The 18712-nt window shown below is 46.0% G+C and overlaps 1 protein-coding gene across 3 annotated transcripts in view; it reads left to right on the forward strand.

Annotated features, from left to right (window-relative positions):
• The window catches only part of dock4 (dedicator of cytokinesis 4), a 259437-nt gene extending 241005 nt beyond the window's left edge, over window positions 1–18432 (forward strand). Inside the window, exons 46-53 of one of the 3 annotated variants that reach the window (XM_033037391.1) lie at window positions 5123–5244; window positions 6652–6772; window positions 8972–9053; window positions 9183–9292; window positions 11111–11183; window positions 13365–13481; window positions 16088–16167; window positions 17537–18432. In XM_033037391.1, coding sequence (XP_032893282.1) covers window positions 5123–5244; window positions 6652–6772; window positions 8972–9053; window positions 9183–9292; window positions 11111–11183; window positions 13365–13481; window positions 16088–16167; window positions 17537–17968 — 1137 coding nt within the window. In that variant the 3' untranslated portion in view covers window positions 17969–18432. The remainder of the gene's footprint in view (window positions 1–5122; window positions 5245–6651; window positions 6773–8971; window positions 9054–9182; window positions 9293–11110; window positions 11184–13364; window positions 13482–16087; window positions 16168–17536) is intronic. The other 2 variants (XM_033037392.1, XM_033037393.1) reach the window with 2 other exon arrangements.
• The last annotated feature ends 280 nt before the right edge of the window (window positions 18433–18712 follow it).

Here is an 18712-nt window from a genome sequence, read left to right on the forward strand (position 1 = left end):
AGGTGAAGTATGGCAGCAATGAAGACGACAAACAGGGTGGGTGCGATGATGCATCCCTGTTTGACCCCCGTTTCCCCAGTGAAGGGCACGGACTCAGAGCCGCAGTTGCTGAGCACTGTGACCGACATGCATCATGTAGAAGCCTCAATATTCTGATGTACTTGTCGTGACAACCGTACCTTGATAGTAAGCTCCAAAGAGCCTGGCGGTCTACAGAGTCAAAAGCCTTTGTCAGGTCTATGAAGCCCATGTACAAACGCTGCCTTTGTTCACGGCATGTTTCCTGGAGTTGGCGTGCTGTGAATATCATGCCTGCTGTACCTCTAGATGGGTGGAAGCCACACTGTGATTCTGGGAGTACCTCCGCAGACAGTGGTAGAAGCCGGTTTGCGAGGACATGAGCAAGGACTTTGCCTGTTGTTGACAGGAGCGAGATGCCCCTGTAGTTTCCACATTCAGCCTTGTCCCCCTTCTTAAAATTGTCACTATTAGAACATCCCTGAGGGAAGTTCTTCTTTTACCCCAGACCTTGAGGAGTAGGTGGTGGATGTGGTACAGGAGCTCCAGTCCACCTTCCTTTACCATCTCAGCTGGGATCCCATGTGGACACACGGCCACACACACGCCCACACACGGCCACACACACGCACACACACGCCCACACACGGCCACACACACGCCCACACACACGCACACACATGGCCACACACGCACACACACGCACACACACGCCCACACACGGCCACACACACGCCCACACACGCACACACACACGCACACACATGGCCACGCACACACATGGCCACACACATGCACACACATGGCCACACACGCGCACACACACACCGCACACACACACATAGCCACACACACGCCCACACACGCGCACACACGCACACACACACGCACACACATGGCCACACACACGCACACACACGCATACACATGGCCACACATGCACACACACACATAGCCACACACACGCACACACATGGCCACACGCACACACACGCATACACATGGCCACACACACGCATACACACGGCCACACACACGCATACACATGGCCACAAACGCGCACACACACGCCCACACACGGCCACACACACACGCGCACACACACACACGCACACGCACACACATACGCACGCGCACACACACACAGAAACACAGATACACACATGGCTATACACACGCCCCCACCCATGCCCCGACACACACCGAAACACACACACACACACACACACACACACACACACACACACACACACACACACAAACACACACACACACACACACACACGTTTGTAGGTTAATTAGTTTGGTATCATTGTAAAACATTGTCTGCAGTGTGTGTAGGATAGTGTTAGTGTGCGGGGTGATCGCTGGTCGGCGTGGACTCAGTGGGCCAAAGGGCCTGTTTCCGCGCTGTATCTCTAAACTAAACCGTAAAATTAAAACTTTATTAAATAAATTATCAAATGAGGAAATGGATGACTCCAGAGAATGAATTTGTCTGAAATATAACCTTTGAATGAAATGATGATATTTTTTAGCGTTTTGGTTCTGTTGCCCCGGGCGACACTGGCCCTGAGCAGTGTGGGAAAGAGAAAGTGTCTGTTGCCATCCATCTGTCACTGAGCCCAGATTCACTCTACGCCCTCGCAAAGCAACGTGGAGTTGGAACGTGATGAACTCAGATATGAGGCCCTATAGTCCTTCTAGTCCTTAATGTGATGCAGGAAATCTGGCAGCCAATTTAAACTCAGCAAACCTCCACAAACAGCTGTGTTTCTCAGATCTCTGGGGAATAAAGAAAGATTGGTTCTTTACATGCTGGAAATGTCTTGCTTTTTTGTAGTGTTCTGCTACTGGATTCCTTACGTTCACCAGAGAGGGGGAGGGGGAGGGAGGGAGAGGGAGAGAGAGGGGGGAGAGGGAGAGAGAGAAGGGGGAGAGAAAGAGAGAGAGAGAGGGAGGTAGAGGGGGGTGAGAGGGAGAGAGAGGGAGGGGTGAGTGATTGAGAGGGAGGGAAAGGGAGAGGGACAGGGAGAGAGAAAGACGGTTTCACTGGGAAGATGGCACTTGTGACAATACAGCACCCCTCATGTACTGCACAACAGTGTCACTGAGAGACCTCTGTGCTGTGGTCTTTGCAACAGCTTTGGATCCCACAGACTTCTGATCTGGAGCCAAGGAGGCCGATATCTGAGCATCGGTTGGTGCATGCTGGGACTCTATTCCTTGGAGGATGAGGGGTTATCTTATAGGGGTGTACAAAATCATGAGAGGAATAGATCGGGTAGATGCACAGAGTCTCTTGCCCAGAGTAGAGGAATCGAGGACCAGAGGACATGGGTTTAAGGTGAAGGGGAAAAGATTTAACAGGAATCTGAGGGGTGACTTTTCGACACAAAGGGTGGTGGGTGTATGGAACAAGCTGCCAGAGGAGGTAGTTGAGGCAGGGACTATTCCAACGTTTAAGAAACAGTTAGACAGGTACATGGATAGGACAGGTTTGGAGGGATATGGACCAAACACAGGCAGGTGTGACTAGTGTAGATGGGACATGTTGGCTGGAGTGGGTAAGTTGGGCTGAAGGGCCTGTTTCCACACTGTATCACTCTATGATATAACGTCCTTGAAGCAGGCAGTTGTTGTGTGAGAGCTCCGTGCGTGCGTCTGTTGTGGTGAGGTGTTAGAGGGAGCTGAGTGATCAACACAACATAGACGCGACCAACATGTTCTCTTCAGCCCTGTGTTGCTCCTGCCATCTAGTGGCAGCTGTAGATCTCACAGTTACACACTGTGTAGGAAGGAACTGCAGATGCTGGTTTATACCAAATATAGACACAAAATGCGGGAGTAACTCAGCGGGACATGCAGCATCTCTGGAGATCTCTGACCGTGGGCTGAGTCTGGGCTGTGGTGACTGTGACCAGCTGAGTTACTCCAGCATTTTGTGTCTGTCTGCAGATTCTGAATTCAGGTTGCTAACTGTCGTGGTGTGATCTGCTGGGAGAGGGAGATGTTTGGTTGGCAGAAGATGCCACTCTCTCTCCATTGCCAGCAGAAACATTCCCAGCAAGTGCTGGTCTAATAATTGACAGGCAGCCACAGTAGATAATGACTCGTATGGCTGTAGGTTTTCATGTTTTGGACGTTGGAAAGAGGACTCTGAAGACCTGATATCACGAATGCACCATGTAAATGTGTTATCTTTCATGTTGATGTGCCAATCTTTAGTCCAAATGTCATTTCAGTGAGGACTGATGTCGTGTTTAATCAGGTTTGCTGGCACTAAAGTATGTTAGAGAGGTAACAATGCAAGGATCCTGTGGACATTGCCAATCTGGAACAAAAAGCAGAACAGCAGAATATTTTAAATGGTAATAACTGAGCAGATTTAATATTCAAGGTGATTCAGTGCTTGTGCATAAATATTAATGTTAACAGGTAGACACCTGGAACTGCAGATGCTGGTTTATTAAAAGAAAAGATACAAAGTGGTGGAGTAACTCAGGCAGGCAGAGACTTTGTCCATTATTAATGTTAACATATTGGACACAAGTTAGGAGAAAAGTAAAAGGCATGCTCACAATGGAGTTGGGGTGTAAGAGAGAGTAATCTTGGTGCCATTTCATCATCCAGGGGTTTGGTGAGTCCACACCTGGAGCATCGAGTATAATTCCGGTCATTTAACCTGGGAATATATTTGCCCGAATGACTAATGATAAGACACAGAGTGCTGGAGTAACTCAGCGGGTCAGGCAGCATCTGTGGAGAACATGAATAGGTGACGTTTCACAGAGTGCTGGAGTAACTCAGCGGGTCAGGCAGCATCTGTGGAGAACATGGATAGGTGACGTTTCACAGAGTGCTGGAGTAACTCAGCGGGTCAGGCAGCATCTGTGGAGAACATGGATAGGTGACGTTTCACAGAGTGCTGGAGTAACTCAGCGGGTCAGGCAGCATCTGTGGAGAACCATAACCATATAACCATATAACAATTACAGCACGGAAACAGGCCATCTCGACCCTTCTAGTCCGTGCCGAACACGTATTCTCCCCTAGTCCCATCTACCTGCGCTCAGACCATAACCCTCCATTCCTTTCCCGTCCATATAACTATCCAATTTATTTTTAAATGATAAAAACGAACTTGCCTCCACCACCTTCACTGGAAGCTCATTCCACACAGCCACCACTCTCTGAGTAAAGAAGTTCCCCCTCATGTTACCCCTAAACTTCTGTCCCTTAATTCTCGTCATGTCCCCTTGTTTGAATCTTCCCTACTCTCAGTGGGAAAAGCTTATCCAAGTCAACTCTGAGAACATGGATAGGTGACGTTTCACAGAGTGCTGGAGTAACTCGGCGGGTCAGGCAGCATCTGTGGAGAACATGGATAGGTGACGTTTCACAGAGTGCTGGAGTAACTCAGCGGGTCAGGCAGCATCTGTGGAGAACATGGATATGTGACGTTTTGGATCAAGCCCCTTCTGCCTGACCTGTTGTGCATACACCAGCATCTGTAGTTCTTTGTTTCTACATAATGATTCATGAGAATTATTACTACGTGTAAGAGGAGAAATTAGTAGAACTTGTCCTATGAAGAAGATTTGGTTTACATTCATTGTTTACTAGACGAAGTGAAGAAATTCAAATGCATCACATTGTGAAGGAGCTTTATAAGATGGACGCTGAGATCTGTAGCTCCTGAGTGAAATGTATAGACCAAGGAACATGGCACGGTGGTGCATTGGTAGAGTTGCTGCCTTGCAGCATCAGAGACCCGGATTCCATCTTGACTACGGGTGCTGTCTGTTTGGAGTTTGTACGTTCTCCCCGTGACCGTGTGGGTTTTCTCTGGGTGCTCCGGTTTCCTCCCACACTCTAGACGTGCAGGTTTGTCCGCTAATTGGATTGGTATAAATGTAAATTGTCTCTCGTGTGTGTAGGATAGTGTTAATGTGCGGGGATCGCTGGTCGGTGCGGACACGGTGGGCTGAAGGGCCTGTTTCTGCGCTGTATCTCTAAACTAAAACTAAACAAAAGCGGTCAAGATGATTGTAATACTCCGGCACCTATTTTCCATGTTGTTGATGGAGCTCTACCATTGCAGGACTTCCCAACCTACTCCAGAGTGAGTCCCATCCACCTGACTAACGGCAGCCCACGCACCTGTCGTAACCCAACCCTGGGTGCCGTTAGCCCAGACGGAGCCAGAATTGTCAACAGACGCAGGTACGTGCCCTCCACAGGCGGTGGATGCTCGCTCCAGCCGACAGCTTCTCATATTTATTCACAGTGCAGAAACTAGGAATATAATGTCCTGTACATGTCCTATTTACATAAGCGAGCAGGCAACTGGAAGAGCAGCACCTGTAATTTTGGGGTAATTAGCCCTCCTGATTATAAAGTAACAGTTTCTAATGTTCTGTTATTAACGCTATAGTTCTTTATCTTTTTAACCTATTTCATTTGTTTATGTATATTGGAGAACACATTGTTTAGGATGAACAATGCACGGACTTTGTCTGGAACTGACGCTACAATGCTGAGAACTATATTCTACATTCTGTACCTTCCCCTTTGCTCTACCTATTGTACTGGAGTTTGACGATTGTATTTATGTGTCATTTTATCTGATTGGACAGCGTGCAGAACAAAGGTTTTCACTGAATCTCGTTACACGTGACAGTAATAGATCTCACAGCTGAGAAGATGTGGGCGGCATGGTGGTGATTTCTATCAACTTTATTATTTAGTAAACTAATATCCAGTATATTACTAATATGACAACAACAATCCTGCAAACATTTGGCTTAGCACCGAGTCAGTTGATGTGGTGTCCATGTTGGAGTAACTCAGCAGGCCAATAGACAATAGGTGCAGGAGTAGGCCATTCGGCCCTTCGAGCCAGCACCGCCATTCAATGTGATCATAGCTGATCATCCCCAATCAGTACCCGTTCCTGCCTTCTCCCCATATCCCCTGACTCCGTAACCCTATCTAGCTCTCTCTTGAAAGTATCCAGAGAACCGGCCTTCACTGCCCTCTGAGACAGAGAATTCCACAGACTCACAACTCTCTGTGAGAAAAAGTGTTTCCTCGTCTCCGTTCTAAATGGCTTACCCCTTATTCTTAAACTGTGGCCCCTGGTTCTGGACTCCCCCAACATCGACAACATGTTTCCTGCCTCTAGTGTGTCCAAACCCTTAATAATCTTATATGTTTCAATAAGATTCCCTCTCATCCTTCTAAACTCCAGGTCAGGCAGCATCTGTGGAGAACATGGATAGGTGACGTTTCACAGAATGCTGGAGTAACTCAGCGGGTCAGGCAGCATCTGTGGAGAACATGGATAGGTGACGTTTTGGGTTGAGACCCACCTTCAGACTGCCTGATGTTTCCTGTTGAGATCCTTCTTCCAGACATAAGTGAATGTGCTCACTAGACTCGTATTGTGCCGTCAAACCAAACAAGAAATGGTAAAATGGCTGAGTTTTGCGAGCATAACAATGATCACTGCAACAATCAGTTTATTTTATTGTTACGTGTACCGAGGTTCAGTGAAAAGCTGAGTGTGTGAATCCGGTTGTGGGAGTAACTCGTTGCTGATGTTGGGATGTGCTCTGCCCTTTATTGCAGCCCGTTGAGTTATCCAGCGTTCAACAGATACTCCTCCTCATCCTTATCATCGCAAGCATCAGCTGAAGTCAGTAACATCACCGGCCAGTCTGAAAGCTCAGATGAAGTCTTTAATATGCAGGTATAGCGTGCCTTGTACAAGTGAGAGTCGCCATAACTATATTATTGTACATCTCTTCATTAATGTAGATACTGTGGGCTTGTTGTGCAGGTCGGATGTTTCTGGAGGCCGGTAAACATCCAAGACTGTGCTGTTGATGAGCAGGGTGGACAATGATCATTCATGGCGGCACAGTGCTTCAACGGGTAGAGTTGCTGACTCTCAGTGACACAGACCCGGGTTCCATTCTGACCTTGGGTGCTGTCTGTGTGGAGTTTGCACGTTCTCCTTGTGATCGCGTGGGTTTTCTTTGGTGCTCCGATTTCCTCCCACATCCCAAAGATGTGCGGGGTTGTAGGTTAATTGACCCGCTGTGTTGTCCTTGGTGTGTAATAAAAGTGGGATAACATAGAACTCGTGTGAACGGGTAAGGTAGATACAAGATGCTGGAGTAACTCAGTGGGACAAGCAGCATCTCTGGAGGGAAGGAATGGGTGACGTTTCGGGTTGTGATCCTGATCGATAGTTGGCATGGACTCAGTGGGCCGAAGGGCCTGTTTCCATGCTGTATCTTTCAATGATAATTTGAACGCCATTGGTCACAGCTGTGGTCCTGGTGCCATGGAAACCTCACTCTACTATGACCGTCTGACTCTGTTCCCTGCAGTGTTCTTCCATTCCAGCAACCCAACAGTCAGAGGTTGGTTAGGCCTCAGGACATCACCCCATAGTCTCCTCCACTCTGAATTACAACCGTCTCGCTGTTCAGATTGCCGACTTGTTGTGTCCAATGCTTTGGTATTGGAAGAATATTTAAATAAAAAACACTCCTTTTAGACATTTCTTCCTTTAAATAGTAAACACCTTGTCTATTTTTAATGACTGCCTCTCTGCTTGGGTATCTTTCCCCAGGAATAGTAGCAGTGTGACGCTATTTATAACACGCTATCCCTTCATCGCAGGGAATTTGGATTCAACCTGTTTTCACATTTTTGTCTCCAAGTGTTCTTTGTTCTTTAAGTAATTAATGGTGTGTTTTTGAATCCTGTCACCAGTTTAGTATCACTTGAGTAAAGTTTGTATTGTTGAGCTGTAGGCAAAGCCTCATGCTCCACACACTCCTATATCCTGTATTATTATAACCTTTGTAAGATCTGTAAGCTCTGGCACCCTTTGATTTCATTTGAACTGTTTCTAAATGTGTTGCTCTACCAGCTGATCACAATGGTTTTTATGTTATTAACAAATTAAAAATAGCGTTTGTATAATTTTAAAACTGGCTTTTATCTTTAGTTGTTGAGCTATACTGCACGGTAACAGGCCCTTCAGCCCACTTGTCCTTGCCAACCATGTGGGCATATTGGGCTCATCCCATTTGTCTGCAATTTAGCCCATAGATCTCTAATCATTTTCTTATCTATATCATCTGTTGAAAAAAAATATTTTAAAATTCTGGACGATTTTTGTCAACAATTTGTTTATTTATTGAGATTGGTCTGTGTTGAGGTCAAGAAACTGCAGGAATGGTAGCATTATTTATTAGCAGTTAATCTGTTCACGTTCATATGATAGGATCAGAATTAGACAATTCAGCCCATCATGTTTCCTCCGCCATTCATTCATGGCTGATCTATCTCTCCCTGCTAACCCCATTCTCCTGCCTTCTCCCCATAACCTCTGACACCCGCACTCATCTATAATCTGTCTATCTCTGCCTTAAATATATCCATTTACTCCACAGCCTTCTGTAGCAAAGAATTCCACAGATTCACCACCTTCTGACTAAAGAAATTCCTCCTCATCTCCTTCCCAAACGAATGTCCTTTAATTCTGAGGCTGTGACCTCTAGTCCTAGACTCTCCCATGTTTCTGGTGATGATAAAGTTACAGATTTCCTCATTAGAGTCAGGTCGTCCCTCTCTGCTCTTGGTGTGTCCCCCTCCCCACCCCCCCCCCCCCCCCCCCCATCCCCCACCCCCCACCCCCAGGGCGATCGTGGGAGATCAACACTAGTGTAACCATTATTTAATCTTGGGTCCGTGACTGAATCAAATTCTGGGCATTACCTCTTTGAAGTAACATCCTGTCTATAATAATAAATGTATTGAATATACTTTGTAGGCTTTTTTAATCTTGGATCTGTGACGATTACAAACTGTGGTCATGAACCTTTTAAGCAAAATCCTGCCTTTAACAATAAATGCGCTGTGTCTGTTTCAGGCAAGTCCTTCTACCTCGAGTTTAAGTTCCACACATTCAGCCTCGCCCAACGTGACAAGCTCTGCTCCATCCAGTGCCAGAGGTGGGTTTGTAGTCACAGTCACCACTCAGTGTGGAAGCCCAACTGCCTTAATAAAATATATAAAATGTGCAAAACTTTGATGGTATTCAAGTGGTTTAAAAGAATGTGCTTGTTTGCTGTGTGTCTTAGGCTCCCCACTGCTCTCTGATAAGCACAAGCATTCAAGAGAGAACACCTGCCTCTCTCCCAGAGATCGGCCATGCAGTACCATTTATCCAATATCCATGGAGCCAATACAGGTAAGCAGGTATGAGGACAGGTGAGTGTCAACACTCTGTAACAGTACGATTACTAACATGCAGACTTGCTAATACAGGTCCTCACACCATCTCTGTACAGGTGACAGTATAAACTAACACCAATGCCCATTGAGTATTCCCATTTACATTTAAACTAAAAAACATGGATGAGTGAAGCCTTCAAGATCAAGTGGTTCAATTACACCCAGAATGAAATGCTTAAGCCAGGCTTGTAACAATGGTAAATAAATGTTGTTTTTGAGTCTAATTCAAACCAAATTGAGAAAGGGTCCCAACCTGAAACGTCACCTATCCATGTTCTCCACAGATGCTGCCTGACCCACTGAGTTACTCCAGCACTTTGTGTCCTTTTTGTGTATTAACCAGCATCTGCAGTTCCTGGTTTCTATAGCAGGAAGTATATATCTATCTGAAGACACAAGGAACTACAGATGCTGGAATCTTGAGCAAAAACTATAAAATGCTGGAGTAACTGGGCGTGACATGGATGGTCCCCCAGAGATGCTGCCTGACCCACACTAGCACCTTGTGTTCTGTGCTATACGCTCCCATTATTGCTCCCACCCAGTCTCCACGCTTCATCTAACTGTGTCAGTCTCTGCAAAAACACTAATTTCACTGACTCAATGTCATTCTGTACAATGATCTTGCTGCAATCAGCCTCCATCTCCAAACATAGACAACAGGTGCAGGAGTAGGTCATTTGGCCCTTTGAGCCAGCACCTCCATTCAATATAATCATGGCTGATCATCCAAAATCAGTAACCCGTTCCTGCCTTCTCTCCATATCCCTTGATTCTGTTAGTCCCAAGAGCTAAATCTAACTCTCTTGTAAACATCCAGTGAATTGGCTCCACTGCCTTCTGTGGCAGAGAATTCCACAGATTCACAACTCTCTGGGTGAAATTAAATCAGTTCTAAATGGCTTCCCTCTTATTCTTAAACTATGACCTCCTTGGTCCTGGACTCCTCCAACATGGGGAACATTTTTCCTGCATCTAGAATGTCCAATCCCTTAAGAATTGTATATGTTTCTATAAGATCCATGCTTTATGGACGTATGGAAATCATTTCCCTCAGTCACTCCAGCTGTTCCCTGACCCAGCCCAACTCTTCGCTCCCCTTAACTCTAAAGATTCCAAACTTGAACTCACCTCCACATGCAAGTCAAGTCAGTTGATTGTACTTGGCACAGGTGCGGTGAGGAGCAGGTACAATGAGAATCTTGCTTGTGGCACCATCACAGATACAGCAGCACAAAACATCAATGATGCTAGACACTGTAAAGATGAAGTGGGACAATGCAACAACAACTCTACAGTCGGGGCAAGTGGTCTGTAGTGTTGCATTATCAGTATCAGTGCAGAAAGAAACCCAAGTCTCATTATTGATTGCCCAAACTAAAATACAGAGGCTAATTATTGTAAAACTGGGCAAGTCAATTAACTTGCATGTAAGATTGTAATGCTGATTTTGTGTAATTGACTGCACACCGGTGACACCGCTGAAAGATGCAGCAATTGCCGTGACAACAGTCCTCTAAATGTTGTACGTGTAAAATACAGAAAAGCATTTTCCAAGTTATTTTTAAATTTAAAAAACTTACTATGTGCTAGATGTAATATTCTGCATAAGAAACCTTGATAACCAAAGCTTCTAGACACTTCTAGAATGACCTCATATTATGGTTGTGGAAAAATTCTAAATGATTTTTTAATATTACAGCTCTAGTTTGTAGATTAATGATGTTATACACTTTTGTTCTCTCTTTATTTACAATAAAATCTTGTTTCTCAGCAGACACTAACCCAGCAAATTGGTGACTCCTGCATGCCTCGAAGCGATCCCAAATTATCTGCACCTGACAAAGGTGGGTCTCATGTACACTGTTGCTTTCTGCAATATCTCACTAAGATTAGTCAGAATTGACCACGGTTGTATTTCAAAGATCAAAGTTAGAGTCTACGACAACTGAAATCAACTCATCTAGAAATATCCAATGTGGACACAAGGAACCGCAAATGCTCATCTACAAAGACACAAAGTGCTGGAGTAACTCAGTGGCAGCATCTCTGATGAACATGGATAGGTGACATTTTGGGTCGGGACCTTTCTTCATACTGATTGTAGTGGGGGGGGGGAGAGAAAGCTGGAAGAGAGGTGGGGGTGGGACAAAGCAAGAGATGGGTGGATACAGGTGAGGGGGGGTGGATATAGATGAGGGAGGGTGGATACAGGTGAGGGAGGGTGGATACAGGTGAGGGAGGGTGGATATAGATGAGGGAGGGTGGATACAGGTGAGGAGGGGCGGATACAGATGAGGGAGGGTGGATACAGGTGAGGGGGGGGGGTGATTTTGACAAATGGGTGGATAAGGCCAGAAATGAAAGATAAAAGGATGAGAATTGTGAAGCCAGAGGAAGGAAGGAAGGACTGTCAATGGCAGAGGATGGGGGAGGTGGTGGGGGGAGAACAGGTACAGATATTGAAAGGGAGAAAGAGCCAATATTCATTTTGTGCCTGTATCTTACATTATTCCAAGGTTTCCACTCCACGCCGCTGTTAACAATTATAATAGACAATACGTGCAGCAGGAGGCCATTCGGCCCTTCGAGCCAGCACTGCCATTTATTGTGATCATGGCTGATCATTCACAATCAGTACCCCGTTCCTCCCCATATCCCTTGACTCCACTATCTTTAAGAGCTCTATCTAACTCTCCCTTGAAAGCATCCAGAGAATCTGCCTCCACTGACTTCTGATAGAATATCACAGATTCACAACTCTCTGGCTGAAAAAGTTTTTCCTCATCTCCGTTCTAAATGGCCTACCCCTTATTCTTAAACTATGGCCCCTGGTTCTGGACTCCCCCAACATCGGGAACGTTTCCTGCCTCTAGCAAGTCCAATCCCTTAATAATTTTATATGTTTCAATAAGATATCCTCTCATCCTTCTAAATTCCAGTGTATACAAGCCCAGCCGATCCATTCTTTCAACATATGACAGTCCAGCCATCCCGGGAATTAACCTGGTGAACCTGAATAGCAAGAATGTCCTTGCTCAAATTTGGAGACCAAATAGATGCAGCTGGAAATTGCTGCTACATCAGATCACGTTGAGTTCAATGGAGAGGGAACAAGACTGTTCTTCAGTTTCCTGACTACAAACCCCACTTCTACCTTAAGTATTCCCTGATCCTCAGAGTTTCAGGGCCATGTTATCAAAACGCCTTCTACAGCTTGTTACTGTACGGATATTTTGCGAATACAATACGAGTCAATTTACAACAAGGACGGACTATATTAAAATACTTGCTGATTTGCAACAGTGATTTGCATGCTGCCTGCAACCTAGAACTCACAATAACACTCCAAACTGGGAAAAAATAATTAAAGAAAGAGCAAAAATTATATAGTGAAAAAATGGATGCTAAAGTGCGAGGAGTTGAGGAGGAATGACTGGAGTTGGGACCTGGACCTGTGGATGGACAAGGGTGGACGATGCACTCAAGGAAATAATTAACTGAATGATGTGGAACTGGTGTAAATCCCAGACACTCAGGCTTACTCCCATAGAAAGTGGAACATAAAGATGAAAACTCCCAATTCCAGATATTGGAGCAAAGAACCAACATAGTTCAGTGAGGACCACAATCATCATCATCATTATCATCATTGAAACCATCAATGGGCACGGTGCCTTACAATGCCGTGTACGACAGTGATCGCAACTTCTACTGAAGTGTGGATGGCCGTTGGCTCGCTACAAGCTCATCCACCCTTTGACAGCTCTTGTTTTTGGTCCTGCTGGGGGTCCACAGCCCCCTCCTCACCTGGAAAACCATGTATGGGAGACGGTTTAGTCGCAGACTATCCCATCATGGAGCAGGTAGCACGGGGTCACATGGTACCTGTGGTGGGGGGAACTCCCCCCGACCTGATTTCTTCCACTGAATCATCCACTGAAACAAATGGCATAACTGTGTAATAATTAAATATTGAATGAGCACCACCTTACAGCACACTAAATAAAGCACATATTCTTTCATAGTGATGAACCCAACTCCAAGTAGTTGGAGCCTGGACAGTGGTAAGGAAGGTCGCACCTGTGTCCCGGACAATGCAAGATTAGTGTCTCCACCTGTCCCACCCCGGCCATCACACACAGGTAAACAACACAACCTTCCATTCCAGAAAACCACAGGTATTTGCATAGAACCACAAACCATTCATTTTCTGGCAAGATTACTGACAAAACTCACATCATGATTGTTCTTCATTGAGTGATCAAAGGCTGTCATGGGGCGAAGGCAGGAGAATGCGGTAGAGAGGGAGAGATAAATCAGCCATGAGTGAATAGTGGAGTAGGCTTGATGGGCCGAATGGCCTCATTCTGCTCCTTGAGCTTTTGAAAAGCAATTTCCCTTAACATGAAATTATGAATGGCATTGGATTACTTGGCCATGGTTTCAAGCAGTTCATGCAATGATTTGGGGGAATGTATGGTGTGGTGGGTGGGGAATGTATGGTGTGTAGGGTGGTGGGGGAATGTATGGTGTGTGGGGGGGTGGTGGGGAATGTATGGTGTGTGGGGGGGTGGTGGGGAATGTATGGTGTGTGGGGGGGTGGGGAATGTATGGTGTGTGGGGGGATGGGGAATGTATGGTGTGTAGGGTGGTGGGGGAATGTATGGTGTGTGGGGGGGGGGTGGGGAATGTATGGTGTGTAGGGTGGTGGTGGGGGAAGTATGGTGTGGGGGGGGGGTGGTGGGGAATGTCTGTTGGATGTCGTGTGGTGGTGTGCCTGTCGATGTGCTGGGTTGGGTGTGGCTGTCTTGTGGTGTGGGGTGGTTGTGGGGCCTGTCTGTGTGTGTGGGGGTGTGGGGCCTGTCGGTGTGTGGGGGGGTGTGGGGCCTGTCTGGTGGTAGTGGGGGGGGTTGGGGCCTGCTGGTGTGGTTGGGGGTGTGGGGCCCTAGTCTGTGTGTGGGGGGTATTATGCTGTCTGGTGTGTAGTGGGTGTGGCCTGTCTGTTTTTGGGGGTGGTGTGGGGCTGTTCTGTTGTGTGGGGTGGTGGTGGGGAATGTGTGATGTGTAGGGTGGTGGTGGGGAATGTGTGGGGTGGGGGGGGGAATGTATGGTGTGTGGGGTGGTGGTGGGGAATGTGTGGTGTGTAGGGTGGTGGTCGGGAATGTGTGGGGTGGGGGGGGGTGGGGGGGGGAATGTATGGTGTGTGGGGGGGTGGGGAATGTAGGGTGGTGGTGGGGAATGTATGTTGTGTGGGGGGGTGGTGGGGAATGTATGGTGTGTGGGGGGGTGGTGGGGAATGTATGGTGTGTGGGGGGGTGGTGGGGAATGTATGGTGTGTAGGGTGGTGGGGAATGTATGGTGTGTAGGGTGGTGGGATGTCATTCTCGCCCATACATTAATAACATCTATTTGTCCCTTGAAAGTATCAGATAAACTTAATTTAGATAATTAATTTGTATAAAATATTTTCTCACTTTATGGCCACCATGCTGATGAACCTCATGTCCTACTCCTCAAGATCATCTCATTCCATTTCCATGATATTGCCGATCATTATTCCCATCCGTACACTGGGCAGATTGATGATCAATTATTCCAACACACCTGGCCATGATCCTTCACCTGACATCTGAAGAAGGGTCTCCACCCAAAACGTCACCCATCCCCTTTCTCCACAGATGCTGCCTGACCCGCTGAGTTACTCCAGCACTCTGTGAAACGTCACCTATCCATGTTCTCCACAGATGCTGCCTGACCCGCTGACTTACTCCAGCACTTTGTGTCTATCTTTAACAACAAATGTCTGCTCTGTCAAACTGTCAAAGAACAATATATTTTGTACGTTTAACCCATTGTTTGTGATATCTCTGATTTCTTCTTTGTATTTTCTCACCCAAACATGAGATTTAGAGTCAGTACTCTGTATCCCTTTCTATGCATGACTATCTCTCTGTACATACATTGGGCTCTACAATCCTTCTCCTCTCTCACAAATCCAACCTGCGCCCCTCCCCTCCCCCCATCTCCAGAGTCCTTGCCAAACCAAGCTGTAATCAGATGGGATGCATTCTGTGATCACTGTGGAAATTGGTCGGTCACAAGTTATCGGAGTAGAATTAGGCCATTCGGCCCATCAAGTGTACTCCGCCATTCATTCATGGCTGATCTATGCCACCTAATCCCATTTTCCTGCCTTCTCCCACAACCCTTGACACCCGTTCTAATGAAGAACTTGTCTATATTGTCATGATGGAAGACATGAATAATTACTTCTGAGGAAGCCAAGTCGTTGGTTTGCTTTCTTGACCAAAGCATCAACGTGATTGGACCAGGCAAAATTGTTTCACTACTTAGACATCTTGTACATTTGCAAAATGGCTTTAAAAAAAAAGGCATTCCTAGAACTTAGTTTATTGTCACCTGTATCAAGGCACAGTGAAAAGATTTTTGCTGCTTGCTATCGAGTCAGTGGAAAGACAATACATGATTACAATCAAGCTGTCCACAGTGTACAGATACATGATAAAGGGAATAATGTTTAGTGCAAGATAAAGTCCAGTAAAGTTCAATTAAAGATAGTCCGACAGTCTCCAATGAGGTAGATAGTATCAATCAATTTGATGTTTGCTGACTGCTCTAGATTTGTAATGAATTGAGAATGATATTAATTCCATGATGTTGTGGTGAATAATTTCTCCTGCATTGAAGTAGCAGTAAAATGATGCTCTTTATTTGCTGCTTGCTACAGGTTCACCTGCAAAGACGTACAGATCTTTCTCCCCACAGGCCTTTGATACGCCACCAGCACTTCCCAGATCTCCTCATAAGGTATGGGTGTTGATTACAAATGAAACTTATCTAATTCAAAAGAGAAACAAATAGTTTAATGTTGTGCTTTTCACAGACCATGAGTTATTCACCAGAAGGAGAAATAAATGCCTTCCTATTTTTTATTAATTAATTTAAATAATTTTCTGCAGATAATGCAATTAGTGAGGGATGGTCAGATGTACATTCTGACAAAGAATCAGTGTCATTTATTTCCAGGAGTATGTTTACCATGCAATAGATTGATCCAATCACCTGCTATGATGGGTCTGGCCAGAGATCTATACAACAATGTATTGGAGGTATTAAAGCGAAATTAAGGTGTGAAAACTATACCTGTTTTATTAATAAAAGGATCATTAAAGCTCTGGAGTCAATAAAAGGAAGAAATTGAAAAACTGGGAATTGATTATGAAAATAAGAATGTTAAAAGTTACTCTAATACTCAATTTCATGTTTTTTACCACTTCCAATTTCATTAAAAGCTTGTTATTTTATAAGAAGTGAGTTATTGAGTTGTGGATCTGTATTCTGCATTAGTTGTGCATTGTGGCATGTCACAGTGTAATGGTACTCCGCAGTTTTGGGGACAGAGCCTTCTCCAGGGCAGCTCCCAGGCTCTGGAACTCCCTCCCCCAACTGATCCGCAATTCCGTTCCCTCACCATCTTCCAGTCCCGCCTCAAGACCCATCTCTTCACCTCTGCCTATCCTTAGCCCCACGTCCCCGTCCCTTTTCATCTGTGCATTAATTGCCTCACACTGTGTTTTGTATTGAATTCTGTCTTTACTTTGTGTACTAGTCATGTCTCTACTATTTATTTCATTCCTCTTACATGTTTTTCCTCTACCTGCTAAATTTTTGTAAGGTGTCCTTGAGACTCTTGAAAGGCGCCCATAAATAAAATTTATTATTATTATTATTATTATTAATGGTAAAAAATGGTCAAAGCATCACAATGGACAGGTGACATTTGGGGTCAGGACCCTTATTCAGACTTGACGCAAAACGTCACCTATCCATGTTCTCCACAGATGCTGCCTGACCTGCTGAGTTACTCCAGCACTCTGTGGTTTTTTTTGTAAACCAACATCTGCAGTTCCTTGTGTCAGTATCAACAAAGTGAGAGAGTGACAGAGTTATACGGTGTGGAAACAGGCCCTTCAACCCAACTTGCCCACACTGACCAACATGATCAGATGTGTAAACACCTTTGAATATTCTGACATCCCAATTTTTAACACTTTTCCTTTAACATCTGCGGATGAACGGATTGTAATTATGTTTCTGGGATGCCTTGGTTTATTTTGTCAGTGTGTGTTGATGAAATCCATCTGATGGCTTTGTATGTTCTCCTCTTGGCCTGCAGGGTTCTGTCCATTCATTGACTCCTTCACCCACTGAGTATCAGTCGCTGGGTCCGGTTTACAGCTCTCCCGTGCTGTCGGGAAGCAGCAGCAGTGGCATCTCCTCACTGGGCAGGGGAAGTGTGACTGAGACCACCCTGACCGATGGAACCATCACCTGCACCTTAATTGGCTCGGAGGAATTAATTAAAAAGGAGAACGGGACCTTTGCTTGCATGCCACCGCGCTACAACTTATCGGATCAACACCATACCGGGACGTCCAGGCGTCGAGCCCCTCTGCCTCACAGCCTGTCGGTTCCACCCAGTGGAGAACCCCCTGCTCTGCCCCCCAAGCCCCACATTCTGCGAGTACATCGCTCGGAAGGAGAGAACAGAATGGAGGAAATCCTGGTCAGGCCCCGATCACAACCGCGCAAGGTGTCGCAACTATAGAGCAGCTGACAGGAGTCATATGTGGTCTCTGCAGAGCAATGTATGTAAGCAGTTCAACTCTAAATGTTAACATGACCAAAAGCATCCAGGTGGGCACCTTAACGCCAAACAATCAAAGACCACTTGTGTGACCGAGATTCTGTAAATATATATTTAAATGGTTTTATACAGAGGGTCAGGGTGGAGAAAATTGTAAATTTGCAGGTTACCAGCGAACAGCAACGTTACTGCTATTAAGATGCATGCCTTGGATTCTAGAATCATTAGTCTGGGTGAATGACTGAGGCAAAGGCAACTATGCCTCAATTACTGTTAATGCACTCATAGGACCACACACACGCACGCCACAGATACACACGCGTGCACACACACACACACACACACCCACGCCACAGATACATACACGTGCACACACACACACACACACACACACACACACACGCCACAGATACCACGCGTGCACACACACACACACACCCACGCACGCCACGGATACACACACGAGCACACGCACACGCACACACACACACACCCACGCACGCCACGGATACACACACGTGCACACGCACACGCACACCACAGATACACGCACGCCACAGATACACACGCGCGCATACACACACACACACACACATGCACGCCACAGATACACACACACGCACACGCACATCACAGAAACACATACGCGCACATATACACGCACACGCACGGCACAGATACACACGAGCGCACACACAAGCACGT

The sequence above is a fragment of the Amblyraja radiata genome, chromosome 19 (genome assembly GCF_010909765.2).
Source record: "Amblyraja radiata isolate CabotCenter1 chromosome 19, sAmbRad1.1.pri, whole genome shotgun sequence".
NCBI lineage: Eukaryota > Metazoa > Chordata > Chondrichthyes > Rajiformes > Rajidae > Amblyraja > Amblyraja radiata.